Source organism: Mycteria americana, chromosome 18, assembly GCF_035582795.1.
Source record: "Mycteria americana isolate JAX WOST 10 ecotype Jacksonville Zoo and Gardens chromosome 18, USCA_MyAme_1.0, whole genome shotgun sequence".
NCBI lineage: Eukaryota > Metazoa > Chordata > Aves > Ciconiiformes > Ciconiidae > Mycteria > Mycteria americana.
Window position 1 is genome coordinate 2567700 of NC_134382.1, and position 18786 is coordinate 2586485.

Consider the following 18786-nt stretch of genomic DNA (forward strand, 5'->3'; position numbering starts at 1 on the left):
TCACTATGAAAAGAGAAAAGCACACATTTTACACTAAGCTTTTGGATTGCAGCACCCACAAGTCAGCTTCTTAAAATAAAAATGACCTTTAATGAGGCTCTTTGGAATGTGTTTTAATAATTAATACAAATTATGCATCAACAGTGTAAGACTTCACCGTTTCTTTGGAGAATTAAAAAAAGGTGTAATAAATCCTGTGCATTTTTGGGAGGGAGATAGGTATGATGTCATTTGTCTCTTTAGGGTTTTTGCTATCTGCCCATGAACAGGGAACAACAGGAAACTTTCACAAAGACTAGCTTCTTGACAGAAGAAGTACATGAGCCCAATAACCCCCAAAAGCCAACTTTTAATATTTGGGAACATGCACAACAATGAGTATTCCTTTCGTTAAGAACCACCATGCCCTCTCTTCAGAGTTAGGTATGACAGCAAAGACTCTGCATCAAAGATCAGAGCAGTCTTGACAGAACTGAGCCAGCAGCAGAGATGAGGGAAGACATGAACTGACAGGATTAAGCATTAAGGAAAGACCCAAACTAACTTGCAAGGAGGAGAATGGGGCTCGCAAGGGATAAAAGCCATATTTACAAGTCCTTCACACTCAAGAGAAAGGCAAGGGAAATAACTACCCTCAGGCAAGCTTGTGAAGATATTTTATGTTTAATACATCTGAAAAGAATGCATATACAAAGAACTTAGACATGAAAAAGCATTGGTTCAACACTAATGAGTCTACAAGAAATCGGAATTTTGGAAGATGGAGAAGATTCCCTAAGTCTTAAAAAACTCTGAATTTGGAAGCCAAAATATATTTTTGGTAAAATCCCTACAACACTGCAGTCAGTCTATGTAAAGACCCCGCGCACAATCCTCAGCAGGCTGGAGCCCATCTTACAGGTTCAAGGTTACTTACGAGCAAAATGCAGAAAAAGGGGATTCCCTTAACTGGTCCCTATATGGTGCCACACTAAACACTAGAAACCCCTCCCTGCGGTTCCTTCCTCCTGACACAGGTCTACCTTTCCACCCCTCCCTGAAGGATGCCAAGCCATCCAGTAAGAGATGCACCACCAGGGCCAGCTCCAAAACTCGTCTTAACATACACCAGGTCCTTTCAGAGTGTCCAAACAGCAGTGTATATGCTGGTCATTGTAAGCGTTTCTCTAATAATTAAGGATTGGCAGAAGATAGATTTGTTAAAAGCCAACTGAATCAGTTGGGCATGCTTTAAAAGGTGCAGTCATTTCTTCATCATGTGACAAAAGCTTATGATGTCAAGATTAAGGAAGAGACTGGCAAGCTAGTTTCAAGTCTGATGGTGCATCCAGAGAAAAGGATTCTCCTATTCCTAAGGCTTCATAACTTAGAGGATGGGGTAAAAATTTATGACCTGCACAGTGGAAAGCCAGGGGAAGAGATACAAGGCAACTTCAGAGGAGATGCAGATACATTTTCTACACTCCTAATTAGAGGAGCACCAGCTTGGGACGTTTTACTTTCCTGTCTTTGTCTTTAGTACTAAAGTCTGCTCACACCCAGGCTGCTCGCTGGCTGGCTGCAGAACAGCCCTAGAAGTTCTTGAAACTAGAACCAAGTCTTGCCAGACTGGCATAAGGGACAAGGCTTCAGTAAAACAGCCTAGAATTAGTCTGTTACAGAAAAAGTCATCACAAGCATGCCTGGATTTTAAACAAAAAAAATTAGAAACAGTAAACAAAATAAAAAACTAGTACTGATCAGTGTTTTCTGATAATACATAATTACTCAAAATTAACTAGTTTAACTGAATGGAGGGGGCACTGGGGAATAAACACTAACATTCTCATCTCACACAGGGATCGTGTGGGGGAGATGGGAGTGCAGGGCCTTTGTCATTATTGCGAAAACAAATTTTAAAATTTGTATCTTTAGTTTGATTTAAACATTGCTTTTAGTATGACGTCAAACACCAGCTTTGCAGAAGGGGCTGTGGAGGGACGTTCATAGCAGCACACACCTGCGAGTCTTCTTCGGCTCCGGAGGCTCCAGGGCAGCCAATATCGCTTCGTCAAATACATTCTTTAGGCCTTTCTGAAAAGGGGCAAAGAGAGAAAGGGGCAGTCTCATTTTTGAGTTTTCACACAAACAAAACCACAGAAAGCCAAGTGGCAGACAAACCCCTCTAATGATGAATCGAGGTTTGCCATCTACAACTTCCAGAGTCTCCTTTGCTCAGCTAGGCTCTGTCCAAGCTCTGTTGCTGTGGTTAGCAGGTCCTTAGCACAGCATCTGATTTTCTGAACAGGAACACGAATCCTTTGAGACCAGACCAGTATACTTCACAAGAAGCAAAACACACATACCAAAGTCATTTCCTTAAGGCAATTTTTATGATTAGTTGGCTACCAACACATTTCACATGCTAATGACAAAGCAGAAAGTGCTGCATTCAAATGGAAGAGCTCAATCTGGAGCACGCCGGGTACAGCAGTGCAGACACCCGTGTGTCAGGGGAGAGAAGAGACAAGGCAAGCATGCAACGATAAATTGGTCCGGTACACGCTCTGGTCAGGCTTCCGGCCCCAAACACCCGACGGTTAGAAGCAGCCAGGTAGAGCCCAGAAGCTGCGCATGGTATCAGAGAAGTCAAGATGGGAGGAGTACGAGGCGGGTACTGTACATTGCGTTAAGTGTTAAACTGAAGCCAGGAAGTGCAAATCGGAATAAAGCTTCATCAGTCATTATACAAACAACTGCAATTTTTAATTTCAAAATTTAAAGACAAGCTACAATTAATGTTTTCTCCTTAAAACAATAAAAATCAGAAGCATGAGAGTAAGAAGCAGCTTTACATCTTACAGTAACAGGCTTTAAGGATCTATTATTGAAATGAAGAGGTCTACTATGTTAGTGAAAGCAAGAATTTTAACAGTTCATAAAGCAGTAGCAAGTACATTGATATTTCCTTCCCCCCAAGGACTGACAAATACTCCACTACAGCACAGACAGCCAAAGCAACAGCAACAGAAAAACATCTCACTGCACAAAGGAGAACCAGAAAACCCTTCACATTACAGCGTAACTTGCAGATCACCATTTCATGTACTTTTGTCATGCAAATACAGTTAACAAGAGTCACAAGCAGAAATCGAAAAAACACACATTGTTTCTTCCAGTTGGATTCAGGAAGATCAAACATCATGTCTTAGTCTTTTGATCTTTCTTTAAATAATGATGTAACCAGATCCTTTCCCCAACAGCCTGAATTATAAAGCTACCCACACCTGGCAACCCAAGCAGCAGAGAGTTAAGCGAGTCCAGTTCATGTTCCACGGTCACAGCGTTTTACTAAAGATCTTAAGTATTGTTTTCAGTCCAAGAGCTAATACAGAGGTTGCTCTAAGATGGTAAGCAGGCACAACAGCTTTCAATCAAGGTGGTTTTATTCACTTTTTAACCAGGTTTCTACAGTAGTGGGACAGAGGAAGCAGCAGCAAGAGGGGAAGGAGAAAGTTTAGAATATACAGCACTTCCTTTTGGGCTGAGTTTCCGGAGGCTCGAGGGCAGCTAGGATAGCCTCATCAAACACATTCTTCAGACCTCTCTACAAGACAGAGGGGAGGAGAAAAAACAGCAGCCAGGTTAGAGGATTAGAGAAAAACAAGCAGATACAAAGAGCATTCAGGATAGACCAGGCTGAATTCACAGAGGCAGTAAACAGATTTACTTTGCAAAAAACAAAGTAGATCCCAGGAGGAAATCTCATTTAGATGACCCAGAAGTCAACGTCAGAGACAGACAGAACATGTGATGGACCAAGTTAGACAAAATGAACACCCAGAAGGGCAGAGGCACAAACAGCAGCAATTGGCAAGAACACGGGGGAGGGAGGGGCCTCACAAAAGATGGTGGTTTCCACTTAACTGCTGAATATACACTTAGGGAGTTTACAGGGGAATAAAGACAGTGGAGAGCAGCCTGCCCCACCACAGGGATCCAAAAGGTCAGGTAAACCTTTTGTAGTCACCCACTGAGGATAAGCAAGCACCTCAGATACGCAGACTTACTGCTCCCAACTACCCCAGCAGCAACTAGCCCAGAGCAAAGGCTCCAGACAACTCCTCTGCTTTGTGAATTCAGCCCCTGAGTAACTGAAGATCTCCAGATGGCTGGGAAAACATGATCTGGGATCGAAGCAGTACCTCTCTGGTAAGCCATCGTCATCTTCAGACAGTGACTACCAGTCTTTCAAGAAGCGATGCAATACCTTACCAGTGCTGCTATTTTGACATTGGGAGCCAGCATGGAAATGGTGCGTTTCAGTTATTCAGTTTAGTTACCAAAGCAAGTATAACCACTCAAGTCACAGGAAGACAGAAACAGTGTTAGGATTGGAATAACTGAGATCCAACACCAGACAAGCAGTCACAGAGCTGCAAGGAGTCTGCAGGGATTACGCTGGAGCACGAAGCATGCGTTGCATTTGCTATAAGCACAACAGGAACACTGCAGTGTGTTACCGCTCCCACACAACTCTGCCAAGTTACACATAACACCAGAAGTGAAACCTGGCTCAGTTTATGCTAACTGGACTCGCCTAAATCTACTGTCATGAGTGCAACCTCCATAAATTCAGAACTGCTTTATCCCAGCTAAAGACAAACAGAAAAGCTTAAACTACTTCCTGTAAACAATTGCAGTCTTTGCAAAATTAAGACTTTTTTTTTTAAATCATTCAAATGTAACTGGTTTCTCCCTCACAGGTTAGACCGGATATATCCCTTGTAGAAGGTCTTTAATCTTGTTTTACTGAAGGACATACATGGGAGATCTCTAAGGCAATTCCGTCTGGAAGCATTTAAGTCCATCATGTTACATGCAAGATTATACTTGAAAGAACAGAAGTTAAGGAAATTACCATGTACAATCATTCTGTACATCGTCCCCAGCAACTTTTTTTTTTAAAGGAGTTGCAACTCAGGCTGAAAAAAGAGCTAGAGACTTCAAATAAATAATGCCTATGTGAAGTCTGAGTACTAATTAGATTTTCTTTCTCTGCAAGAATAAGGCTGTATATAAACTCAATTATGTACTGTTAGATAGATTAAGAACCCAGGCAAGGCAAGAGTCAAGAAAACATGCTTCCTTAATTCTCCTACTGGGGGACTCCTCTTTTGTTTTCCTATTGCACAGGAGAAATCAATTTGTTCAAGAGAACAGAATTTGGGATTTGTTTTGAAGGCCCTAGCAAAAAACTGGGATAAGGGAAGAGGAGAAAAAAAACAGGACAGGAACAAAATTGTTGTGAAAATGCGACTGGGGTTAAAAGCCTGGATGATAAAAGAGTAACCACATGAAGGGAGCTGTGTTTGATACCACTGGCACACGGGCCTTGATACTCCAGTTAAAGTAAAAAGGCTCCTGTGCTGCACTGGGGAACAGGCTGAGCTCAGGCTCCCTTTACTCCCTCCATTCATGGACAGTTTAAAACACTTTATAAATCTGACTGTGTCAAAAAGGGCAAAAAAAGCAACTGAATTCAAAGTTCTCCCTTGTGTTAGGTACTAGCATTGAGCTTCAGGAAGTCCGCTCAGACATTTAACTCATACGTGTAACAGAAGGAACAATCATTTTAGTTGTAATCTGTCTGGCAGTCACCCTTTCCTAATAACAAAGTGTTACTGACTTTTTACAGTGGTATTGGGTACTATTTATAGAGAAAGGTTGAAGACAGACATTGAAAGTGCCTTCATCACAAAAAGGGATTCCATGACCTGAGGAAAGAGGGGATTAGAACTGACGACTCAGTCATGCAGTCATTCAAATTCAGGGAGGAGAAGATACTCTGTCTCTGCAGAAAACACTCAGAAACTCAGCCTCTTAGGACTCACCTAGTACTTTCAGAACATCGACTCTTCCACACAGACAAGCAAATTCTTCTGCCCAGGAAAAAAAACACGCTCTGGCTTTATGATTTTATGATTACTTGCTACTGTGGTGTCGAAGTCATTTGTAAGTTAGTTAGGAAGGAAAGAAACACCCTAGACTGCTGAAGTGAATTGTGCAGACAGAAGCCAAGGTAAAGAGAGATTGAACTACCAAGCTGAGTCTAGCTTCAGTTGAAACCAGCTACTACAACATTGTCTTGCAGGTAGGAAAACCACCCTCCTGGCTAGGAAAGCCAGCTGCTTCTGTGTTTAGCAAGCAGCCAGCGAGGTCACTGCTGAGAACTTCAAACAACCCTTCACAGATAATCTACATTTCTGTTTGGCAGCTATTACTGACAGACTGAGAAAGAGGCGTTTTGCAAGGGGAGTCAACAACAAATGAGGGAAGAACAACAGAGCAGATGCAAACCGACTAGTCTTCCAGATGAGAAGGCTTCTGAACCCTCCTCCCAGGTTACTCTTGATTCCTAAAACCATCAATGGGGATAACAAGCACTAATGCTCTGGAAGAAATTCAGGTTGAGCTTCCAAGTGCATAAAACTGTTCTCTGCAACAGACACAGTTTAGTCTATCTGGAAATAAAAAGAATGGATAAACACTGACATTTTTAATCATATCAACTCTTACTCTTTACTCATATCTTTACTCAACTTTTAAAGAGTTTACTCAACTCTTTACTCATATCAATTCTAAGTGCTTCCATGCAATTTGAGCAGACTAAACAAGGCAAGTTTAAAGCTACAGAGGAAAGGGTCTCAGTGAGCAATACAGGACAAAAGGTCCTGGTATGTATTTAACCAACTAGCAGGTTCTACAGCCTAGTTCACAGCAGCATTCAGGATGTGCCAGACACCATCTAAAATGGTATTTTGGGACTGAACAATCTAAGAGAATTACAGCCTAAGCACAAATAACCCTCAGCTTGCATGTGGGCAGTGAGGAAGCACAGCCAAGACCACCTTTTGATCAGGGATTCCCAGGATGAACTGCAGTGTGCCTCACCACACCACCTCCAGTCTCAGTGTCCTGCACAATTCCATCAAAAGCCTCTTCCTTCTCAGCAAACACTCAGGCAAAGCTTTGTTACAAAAAAAAAAAAAAAGAGTCTCAGGATCCCAAATGGAAGAGTCAACATGCAATCTGGGCAAAAGGTGCAAGATAAGCAGAACTTCAGGCTTCAGGCAGTTTAACAATAAAGCTTGTGCTCAAGATACTGGAGATGAATGCACAACAAAACTGAAAAGAGTGAGGGACTAGATACTGTGCACCCCTGGTTCCATGCGCATCAGGTAGGGACAAATTCTTTACAGAGTAGCATTAAGGAAATTGTTAAAGAGTTGTAGTCAATTCTGAAAGGGTAGGCACGCAAGATAAAGTTCCCAGGGCATCCAAAGTCAAGGCAACACACTGGCTGATGGCTCCCATCCACCCCACCCTAGTACTGCTAACTCAAAGGGAAAGGATAATCAGGTTTCCAGGCCTCAAAACAGCTATTTTTGTTAGCTTTAGACTCACATTCACAAGTTAGTTCACACAACATCACTGCGTTTACGTCTTAAGAACTATTTCATTATTATTTTCTGTTTCAACAGAACTTCCATCTTAAGGCAGACACAGGAAACATAGCTCACCACCAACTGCACAGGAAGAGAAAGAAGCTCTCAAGTATGAAGGCTTCTAGTCTTAGAAGTACCAGAACTTACATTTGAGAGATTTTTTTCTTTGCCTGCTCTTTGCTGCTTCAGTAGTGAGCTGCATTCTGTGTCCTAACCCGCTTATTGTCTGTAACACACCTTCTAAGTTTAATAGCTATTTTCCTCCAACACAAAAGCAAACAGCGAGCACATCCTCCTCCATCACCCCTCTACACTATGCCTAATCTTCACGGGCTGATTTTCTTTCTAGCGCTGCCCAACTCCTTGTGCCTTAGAACAACAGGACAAAGAGAAAGCTACTGTGTCACCAGCAGAAACAGAGCTCATGCCCTTTCCCATCCATATTGAGCTGGTTTTCCCTGTAACTGAAAAAAAAAAAAGCATGGAATACAAACAAGCAAAAATGGTCAAAGACCAATCCTCACCTGCGTAAGTGCAGAGCATTCCACGTATTTGACAGCCTTCAGGTCCCGGGCCAGTTTTTCAGCCGTCTCTGGAGTTATGGGCTTCTGCTTGTTCTTGGCAAGTTTCTCAATTGTTGAGGGATCATCTCTTAGATCAATTTGGGTCCCAACAAGCAGGAAAGGAGTCTTTGGACAGTGGTGAGTAATTTCAGGTACCCACTAAAGACAGAGAAGACATAGTATTTGTTACTAACCACTAAGATAACTCCTCACATGTTTCCGAAATCACTGCAGCAGCTCTCTTTTTAGGCAGAGTTCGACCAACCTTTTCTTTCACATTTTCAAATGAAGAAGGAGACACCACTGAAAAACAGACCAGAAATACATCTGTCTGTGGATAGCTGAGGGGTCGTAATCTATCATAGTCTTCCTGACCTAGGAGAAGAGAAAATTAACACAGTGTTAGACCCAGACAATGAAAGACTGCCCTTTACAGGTGGTTAGAATGCATATTCCAGCACAACAGCATTATTGTGATTAATCCTAACTCTTAAGCAAATACACATGCTCTGAACCCAAATATTCAAAGATCCTAGTCTTCAAATACAGAATTCATTCAGTTGCTATGTAACAACGAGCTGTTTAAAGTCACAGGACAGCTGGGAAGTCTGACAGGAGTATGCTCTAACAAATTTTTAGATCAAACATCCTCAGACTGCATTAACACTTTCCTCAATTATAATGAAAACACCTAGTCTGCACGTAGTCCATTCATTAGAAGTATCATGCCATCAAATTTCATTACCCTGAAAAAACCCTGAAGTTTGGAGAGAAAAAAAAAAAAGGCAGTTTTGTTCACTAGAACGTTCTGACTTATGCTTGCGAACACTTAGTGAAGCGTCCTCCAAGCAGTAAGAAGAGAATGCTGCTGTTACAGGTGAATGTGTTCGGGCCGTCCAGCAGCATTCCCCTAAAAACACACCAAAGCCCCAGAGCAGGCTGTGCTTCAGGAGAAGCCAGGCTCTTCCCTTTGGGTCCGTAAGAGCAGGCAGTCCCTGCAGGGCACCACTAGCACTGACCCACCAGCCCGACTCTGCCTGAGCTCATTCTTAAATTTCCACCTGCTCAATTCAACAGCACTTTGTTTTTAGAAAACAAACCTGACACTAAAAGAGCTGCTGTACTTGCTGGCAACCAAATCAGAAACACTTGTTCAAAATGCCTCAGATTTCAACTGATGCTCTCTTGCCTATCATACAGGACAAAGACCTTTGAGATCTTGAAGGAGTGACTCAACACCTGGGTCATCTCAGTAGAAAAGTATCTATAGTTTGAAGACAGAGGTCTAAACAGCTCGTTGCAGCTATCATACTTGGCTGGACACAGAGGAGCTAAGCACTGACCAAAATATCTTGTTGCAATTAACAGACTACTCCAAAAAGCTTTGTCTTCATAGCACAAGTTCAAAACAAAGACTTTTTTTTTTAATTTGACAGCTAGTAATAGGTGTTTTATCCATTGTTAAGTTCTGTAACTTGTGCTGGCTACTATTTAGCAAAAAGCAGGTGACCTTTAAAGAACAAAAGCCTCCCACTTCAGAAGCCCAGCTCCGAAAGGAAAGCCTTTATATTCACAAGTGCACAGTGTCACCTACACACACTAAAGCCACTTGGTAAGTTTTCAGAATTACTAGATAGGTTACTGCACTCATGTTGATAGACAGAACATGGATATGCATATCTACACACACATCAGTTTCCAGAGGCCTGAACCCAGAGGAGCTCAGCAGGAAAACAGGCAGAGAAGGACCTAACACAGCTTTAACCCACGTGGGTACCAGAATGCTATAGTTGAGAGCCATCTAGGTGCTGGTCCCTACAGCAGCCTACACAATGCGTGTCAGGAAGGAGCCTCTCTTCTCTATTTCACTCCTTATCCATGAACTAAGGAGTTTGCAACAACTAACACAAATCACATTTGGGAGAAGAATGTGAAGAGCTAATTGAAGCTATAGTGTTTAACTGGAAGCATAAGATCATTTCATTAATCAAATAAGACACTAATGATGCATCTGTAAGAATACAGCTGGAAACAGATTAAGTTCTATCAAGACAATTTGAGGTAACTAAGCTCTCTGGAAGGGCTCTCTTGAAGGATAGTTTACACTACCAGATGCTGTCATACCACTTTGGTATTATTATGGGTTGGTAACTAGCATTTGAACCAGTTTCTACCCTTTCTTGCTAAATTTTCACATGTGCAAAGCAATGTGTGTAGCTGTTTAATCATTGTACATTTCTCCAGCCAGAAACTGAGATACAGTCTAATAACAATAAACAGAAGCCTGCAGATTTATTTTTAATTTTAAAAAAGCACACACCGAGAGAGCTTATGAAACAGTCATAAGTCAGGTGAAGTCCCCCGTGACTGGAAAAAGGGAAACATTGCACCCATTTTTAAAAAGGGTAGCAAGGAGGACTCTGGGAACCACCGACCTGTCAGCCTCACCTGCGTGCCTGGGAAGATCATGGAACAGATCCTCCTAAAAGCTATGCTAAGGCACAGGGAGGACAGGGAGGTCATTCAAGACAGCCAGCATGCCTTCACCAAGGGCAAGTCCTGCCTGACCAACCTAGCAGCCTTCTATGATGGAGTGACTACATCCGTGGACAAGAGAAGAGCTACGGATGTTGTGTACCTGGACTTCTGTAAGGCCTTTGACACAGTGCCCCACAACATCCTTCTCTCTAAACTGGAGAGAGATGGATTTCTTGGGTGAACTGTTGGGTGGATGAGGAATTGGCTGGATGGTCCCATCCAGAGGGTGGTGCTCAATGTCCAGATGGAGATCAGTGATAAGTGGTGTCCCTCAGGGGTCCGTACTGGGACCAGTACTGTTTAATATCTTCATCAATGACAGACAGCAGGATTGAGCACACCCTCAGCAAGTCTGCAGATGACACCAAGCTGAGTGGTGCAGTTGACACACCTCAGGGATGGGGTGCCATCCAGAGGGACCTGGACAAGCTTCAGAAGTGGGCCCATGTGAACCTCATAAGGTTCAACAAGGCCAGGTGCAAGGTCCTGCACCTGGGCTGGGGCAACCCCCAGTCTCAATACAGGCTGGGGGATGAAGGGATTGAGAGCAGCCCTGTGGAGAAGGACTTGGGGGTACTGGTGGATGAAAAGCTGGACATGAGCCGGCAATGTGCACTCGCGGCCCAGAAGGCCAACCGCATCCTGGGCTGCATCCAAAGAATCACAGCCAGCAGGTTGAGGGAAGTGATTTTGTTCCTCTGCTCCTCTCTGGTCAGACCCCACCTGCAGTACCACGTCCAGCTCTGGGGTCCTCAGCACAGGAAAGACATGGACCTGTTGGAGCGGGTCCAGAGGAAGGCCACAAAAATGATCAGAGGGATGGAACACCTCTGCTATGAGGAAAGGCTGAGAGAATTGGGGTTGTTCAGCCTGGAGAAGAGAAGGCTGCAGGGAGACCTTATTGCAGCCTTCCAGTACTTAAAGGGGGCTTATAAGAAAGATGGGGACAGACTTTTTAGCAGGGCCTGTTGCGATAGCACAAGGGGTGATGGTTTTAAACTAAAAGAAGGTAGATTCAGACTAGATATAAGGAAGAAATGCTTTACGATGAGGATGGTGAAACACCGGAACAGGTTGCCCAGAGAGGTGGTAGATGCCCCATCCCTGGAAACAGTCAAGGTCAGGTTGGACGGGGCTCTGAGCAGCCTGCTCTAGTTGGAGATGTCCCTGCTCATGGCAGGGAGGTTGGACTAGATGACCTTTAAAAGGTCCCTTCCAACCCAAACCATTCTATGATTCTATGAAACTCCACACAACATCCTGATTTCATCCATGTTAAGAATGCAGAGACAAGCCACATGCACATCTAAGATGTTCTAATGTTAGTCATTCTGTCTTGACATTTGGTCAAAAAATAGGCTATTTACTAAACAAAAACCACATACAATCCATGTATTTTATTCAACACAATTTTCTCCTTTAATTTTGTTCAAAAACATAGAAACCCCTTATCCTTCGGGTATCCCCTAGATTAGAAGTGAAAGTTTGAAACTTGTCATCCGGTGTCACAAAATAAAACAGCTCAGAAAAGTGGAAGGTTTTCTTGTTTTGGTTTTAGGGGTTTTTTGTTTGTGGTTTTTGGTTTGTTTGTGTTTTGTTTGTTTGTTTTTTAAATAAACTCTATTTAGCAACTCCTCAAACATCAGGAAAGAAGAATCAAGAAAGATTTTTCCCTTTCATAAAGAAAAAGAAAGAACCAACTGTATGTCTTCATGTTCAACATCACCTCAACTAAATCTTGGGCAGTTACAATGACACAAGCACTTGATTTCTCACCTGCAGTATCAAAGAGGCCTAGGGTGTAAGGCTCTCCTCCAATCATCACTGTTACAGCATAGTTATCAAAAACCTGGTAAGAAAAGAGAAACACATTTAAGAGGATGTGAATAAACCATCTTTCAAACCATCTTCCTACTCACCTTGCCAGACCATCTCCTATTTGTACAAGAGTCATCTGCACAGGATAACAGAAGCCATTAGGCTTACAATGCTACTACCATTAAGGCTGTTAACGGGACAATTCAGTTTGGAATAGGGATACAAGAGCTGTTTCCATGAGGTACCTAAAGCACAGGCACACTAGGTACACACCACTGCATGTAAGAGGGTAAAAGCCACTGAGGAAAAACACCTGCAACAGCTCTTGCCTGTAATTGCAAAGAGGTTTCCCACGTTGCCACAGAAATGTCAACCTTCACACTTGGTCTGACACAGTAAACACATCCCCACAAAAGACAGAACTGATAAACTTCAGCCCTGCCCTTCAGGGCACAGAGCTATGGGGCTTCTTCTCACAGGACCCGAGTCCTCTGAAGTTCATCTTTCTGAACATCTAGGGAATTCAAGAGAGTCCATCTTTTCAACAGGAATTTATCCTCCATCTTTGGAGGAAGCAATATAGTTGGTCAAAATCAGTTTGTGTCAAATTCACACTCAGTCTAAGTGGAGAATCTAGCTCCAGAAGACCAAGTTATATCATCTCTGTACAGCATCCAGCACAATAGTCCTGTCCTCAAGGGCAGACCTGCTACACGGGGTAGCTAACGCTACCAAAAGTGTTTCACCCAGTAACTTGTTTACAACACAACTATGCATGAGGACCTACCCAAAGCCTTCTCCTTCCAATACCCCCACACTCAGCATTAAGGATTATATTGTCCGAGGTCAGTATCCTTAATTTCAAGAACCATTTTATCTTCAGAACCACAATAGACAGTATTTCAGAAAGTACCTTCGGCAAAAAATCCTTCCCACTGTAAAAAAAAAAAAAAACCCAACCTGTCCCTGCATACTGTGCTGCAAGGTTACTCAGAGACAGTTGAGATCTCTGAATAAGGATAGGAAAGCTCTGCTTCAACACAAAACTGAAGTCTGAGCAGCTCCCGCAACTAAGGTAAACCCCAACATTAAAGAGGCCAGGAATCACTTCAAAAGCTTTTCATGGAAGTGAGGAGGGAGGGACATGGAAATAAGCAGTCACATGCATCTATTAACAGGGCTTTAGTAAGAGCTTAGGACCTTGAGAAAATCCTACTCAAAACTGAGATAAGACCAGTGAGACAGCACTTCAAAGCTGAACTTCCAAAAGTTCAGATCTGTCTCCTTTCCACCTGACTGCCCTGGTTAAAGCAGTAACTGACACCATACTGATTTTTTTCAACTTGTCACAACTCACAGCATCTGCAAAAGCAGCTATGGCCACAGCATGTTGCCATATCCCCAGGAACATTGGCTAGAAGCAGAAGTCCACCTCTCATACTATTTTGGATTAGCATTCAAGATTTCAGAGTACTGCAAGAGACTCCACCACTCATCTCCATTACCCGCAGCCCAATCCTTTACACATTGCACTGAGTTTGCCTTACTGAACACCCCAAAAAGTGTCCAGCTACAAATAAGATCTTCAGGCTAGAGAAGGGCGGAAGGCATTTCACAGGGCATATCAATATGCAGTGACTACAACTTCAAGACTCCAAAGGACAGGTCAGGATGAGAACTCATCCATTGCTAGGTACAGAACAAGAAACTGGAATGCTCCATGTTGAAGGTCAGAGCATTTGCTCTTTCAGACATCAGAAGGTGGCTGGCAGCTTAATCCACCAAAGACATCCCCTCTTTTTTGCCCAGTGAACAGCAAGTCAATACTACTTCTTGTAGCTGCCCTTTAGGAGGATTAGCATGCATTTTCCCTCACATTTGTTTGGTTTTTTTAAGCTCCCTGTCTGCAAAATAGGATTTTTAAAAATTTTTTTCTTTTTTTACAGCCACTACTGAAAAGGTCTGCGGTTCAGCCAAAGCAGGCCAGGGTTACAAGGCTAGCCTTCAGACAATCCTGGCAACTACAGTCTCATAGCATAATCCACAGACAACTTCATCCTCAATTGTGCCAAACAGGCTAAAAACCAGAGCAACAATTAGCCCAACAAGAAATTTCAATTCCTGCCAGTGCCAGAGAGCCCATTACAGCAGATGGCATGAGCATTCACGTTACAGGACTTGCACCTTATCTACCACTGCCCAAATGTTGCCAGCGCCTTTCCACGGACACGCCCCTTGCTGCCTTTTTTGAGAATGGCAATGATGTCAAAAACATGCAGGTGACAAACCATGTGCAGTACCAGTACGAAACCCATCTCTCACTGGGAAATATCCTCAAAAAACAGAAAGAGCTACAAAACTGAGCCAAGTGAAAGAAACTAATCTATCAGTCTGAACTGGTGCATTCCCCATCGACGTTTTGGCCACGCTGCTGCAGAGCACTACTCCGATTATGGTGCACAAATACAGCTACGCAGGGCAACAGCACAGGCAGTTTACACCAGCCACACCAGTGCCTACACATGCAGAGCAGCCCAGTTTGAAGCCAGACTTGTTATTGATTTGCTAAAGCACCCCTACCTGCTACTAATTGCTTTGTGCCCTGTACCACTGGACACACTCAAGGAAGAAGGACACACCCTCCCCTCAAGAGAGACTTCACAGTAGCTGCTGCAGCTGGATTCCTGGTGTTTGTCGGTACACTGGCCTTGAGCTACCACCAGTATTTACCAGGTTCTCAAAAATCAGAAATTTATCTCCAGGTTCTTTTCCTGCTTAAACATTTTTTTTAAGCAGTTTGAGTCCTGCCCACTTTACCCTGGGGTCCTTATTCAGCCACAAACATTCTGGGGATATTAAGGCTTGTCGACTCTCAGACAGCTTGCTTTCATTTTGGGAACAATGCTATCTATAATATTTCTTTGCTTGTCTATTACTAGAAGCATTATCCAGAATATCAGAGGTTACTTACCAGTTTCCAGAGTTTGAAATACAGCTCTAGGCCATACACAGAATTAGGAATAGGCCTGTGATATCCCCAGAACAGCGAGTTCTTCAAGCCATGAAGTTGAGAGGTAAATACTATTCCAGAAACATGGGACGGTTTTAAAAGGCACTATAAACAAGCCTTAGCACACCTTGAACACACTTTACTAGCAAGTGACTTTGTTTCTCTGAGTAGCTCTTCCATATTGCTTGTTAGCAGGGATTTATAGACACTACTACCATCTGCCGGACAGCATACAAACTCAGAAGGTTTCAAAATACACATTTTTAAGATTATAACATTTTTCAACATAATTAAGGGTCACTTCACTAAGGCTAAGTATAGAAGTGCTCACTGCCTGAACTCACTGACCACTTTCTTTTTGTCTTGACCATAAAGAATAGCTTAAATAGGGCAAGCAGACTTCCACAGGTTCAGCACGGGATGTGAGTGTCCTAGAAGCATCACACCAGGACACCCAGCACCACTCAAAAATTTGAGAATGGCAAAATGCAGTTTCAAACACAACTTCTTCTCTACCAGGCCATAACAAGAGGATCTCCATGAGAGAGGCTGAACTTGGGTCTCCATGCCTATAGCACAACCCTCAGGTTCGTAACAGTGGTCACTGCACCCAACCTGAATACTCTCAGGTTTGGGAGTCCTTTCATCGTTCCAGATCTACAACTAAACATAAACGTTTTTGTTCTGTGGAATTCTGCCGTGTTCCTCACAAACCTCAAATGTTGAAGATCTTTGGATAGTGTACAAAGCCAATACCTCAAAAAGAGGCAATGAAGTTCACTGCAACTTCTTTTCCACAAAGAGAGGACATTTTTATAAACAAGAAGCTATTCTGAAAGAGCTATCAGGCAGGAGCTACCCAGCATCTCAGAGGAGCTATCTGTTCTTTTAAGTTGCTTCATAGTAACAGAAAAGATCATTGACCCTTTCAGCTACAGGCATTCAACCTCCTTGCCATGCATTACCAGATCTAAATTTGTTTGAGGTATCTGGATAAACTCTTCAATTTGTATATGTGTAGAAGATGGCCTTTTCAGGTCTCTAACAGAGAAAACTAATAAAAAGAGCATCCAGATGTCAAAGCCTCTTGCAGCAACCTCACTAAAAAAACTGAACCACCTCAGCGTCAGGATGCTGATCTTGTATATGCAATATTAGCAAGAAAAGCATTTTGCTATTAGAAAGATAATGCACATGTTCCTTGCAGGTAGTCAGCAAACTGCTCCCAACTTGATCTTTAGATAAGCCAAGGGATTCAGTATCTCAGAAAACTGAGCCTGTAAGACTTAAAAAGGTTACTTTGTGTATAGTCCTTGACTATTTCTAAGTTGGCAAGTGTTTGGAAGTACAAATGAATGAGACTGGGCAGTCTAGATCCAAACTACTTCAGCTAAGCACATGAGGAATAACTAGCCACATTCCACTGAACGACCTCTGGATATTTCAGAGTTGCAAAGCAAAAATGAGCATCAGAAAACATTAACTGTAGTCACTGACTATTCTAGCAGCATAAAATACTACTTTCCCTAAAAATGAAGATGTGGCAAGAACTGAGAGCACGAGATGGAGAGCAGGTGTTCCTGCTGCTTGCTCTCCACTTAGCAGTCCTAACAACTGCAAACAATCTTGTTCACAGAATCCAGCTGGTGGCCATCAACAAACAGAACTGACCAGATACAGGAAAGGCATCCCAGCACTACCACGTAATGCGAAAGATAGGTAGCAGCAGTGTACCAAACACAGTGATCATTACTTTTCCACAACATATTAGTTAGTCTCCGACAGGAAAGTAGGCTATAAGAACAAGCATTAAGGCGTGCATGCCACAAAGATTAGTTCAGAAGGAAACTCATGCTGCCCTACCCCCCCATGCCCAAAGAACAACTGGAGCCATTCTCCCACTTACCGTTGGTACATATTCCGATGGGAATTTATTTGTTGTGTAAGAAATTAAGAGACAGGTTTTACCAACAGCACCATCACCCACGACTACACACTTGATCGTCTGCATAGCTGAAGTCTACTAGAATATCAGCTCCAAGAGAACCTACAGGAAAAAAAAAAAGATACACATATTTAGATGTTTCTCATTCTCACTAGATAGCAGTACATGTCATCAGTGAGCTTCGACTGGAGCTCAAACCACTAACAGAAGTATGGGTTCTGAACATGAGAAGCTCCTAGATGAGTTGGTAGATCCATTCTCTCCATCACACACAAGATAGGAAGCTGCTTCTTTTCATAAATGCAAATACCTCCTCCCTACAGCTAGACCCCTCCCACTGCATACAATTGCCAAACACCACCTAAGACTATGTCTGACATGGTCATTTTTCTACATTGGGAAGAAGGACTAGGTAAATTCAGTGTAATTTTTTCCTAGTTACCTGGAAGTGAGGAAAAAAGGTCTTAAGGCCTTTCCAGACTGTTTTTATTGCATGGAAGCATCCAGCCTTAGACGCACTGAAAGCCAAAAGTGTAAGCTTGGGTCTTGATAGCTGCTAAGTAACATACCTGCCTCCCAAAAGATCTTCCCTCTGGAGAAGACTCCAGTAAAGAAAGCTCAGCAGGAAACACAGCAGTAGGAGCTCTGAAACTAGTTTATGGGATAAAAATAAGCAGGTACAGACAGAAGTAAACATGATTAATTCCTCCTCCCCCTGCCTTTTTTTGGTGGGTTGGTTTTTTTTTTTTGAAAGCCTAAGTACAGTTCTACAGTCTTTTGGTTAAAATTGCTACTTAACATGTACCTTTATCCCTCCTTTGAAGTGGCTAACAGAACTGAGCAGCTCAGCAGGGCATCCAGTTCCCAAGGAATCTTATTACTCTCCAGACATTAAAAAATCATGATGCACCCAGCTACTTCAACACTGACCCAGCACAAACTTTAGCACATGAACTAAATCAATATTTGCCATCAATACCTCCTCCAAACATTATTTAGCCACCTCCAGTGCCAGACACAGCTGCCCTTCATTAATATATTACTTTAATTAGAAAAGTACCAGGCCTCTAGCCATTCTTTCATATACAGGTGCGAAATCCTGACCCCAGCAAGCCTAGTGGCAAAGCTCCCACTGACTTCCAACATCTCCATATTATTGGAAGTACTTTTATTTACAGCAAAGACTTGCAAACTAAGTTACCCCCTGCCAGGGTGTGGAGGGAGAGGACAAGAGACATCCATTGCAGCAAGTTTACCCTCAGGATGGTGGCAATGCTTTAGCCTAGCAAGGATGTTGCCATGGCTCTCAGTTCTGGGTAACTGCGTTAAAAAAATTGAATTGATCCCTACTGAACTATGCATTTGGGCACCACCTAGGGATTTCACTTCTCGGAGTGATCTGGAAGAAATACAATGCAATTCCAG

General features: G+C 42.8%; 1 protein-coding gene across 2 annotated transcripts in view; it reads right to left on the reverse strand.

Moving 5' to 3' along the window:
* Positions 1-643: 643 nt before the first annotated feature.
* CDC42 (cell division cycle 42) overlaps positions 644-18786 on the reverse strand; it is a 30334-nt gene continuing 12191 nt past the window's right edge. For both annotated transcript variants that reach the window (XM_075520640.1, XM_075520641.1), the window contains exons 2-6: positions 17323-17463; positions 12365-12437; positions 8316-8425; positions 8012-8209; positions 644-2073 (exon numbers count right to left, since the gene is read on the reverse strand). In XM_075520640.1, coding sequence (XP_075376755.1) covers positions 1984-2073; positions 8012-8209; positions 8316-8425; positions 12365-12437; positions 17323-17427 — 576 coding nt within the window. In that variant the 5' untranslated portion in view covers positions 17428-17463 and the 3' untranslated portion in view covers positions 644-1983. The remainder of the gene's footprint in view (positions 2074-8011; positions 8210-8315; positions 8426-12364; positions 12438-17322; positions 17464-18786) is intronic.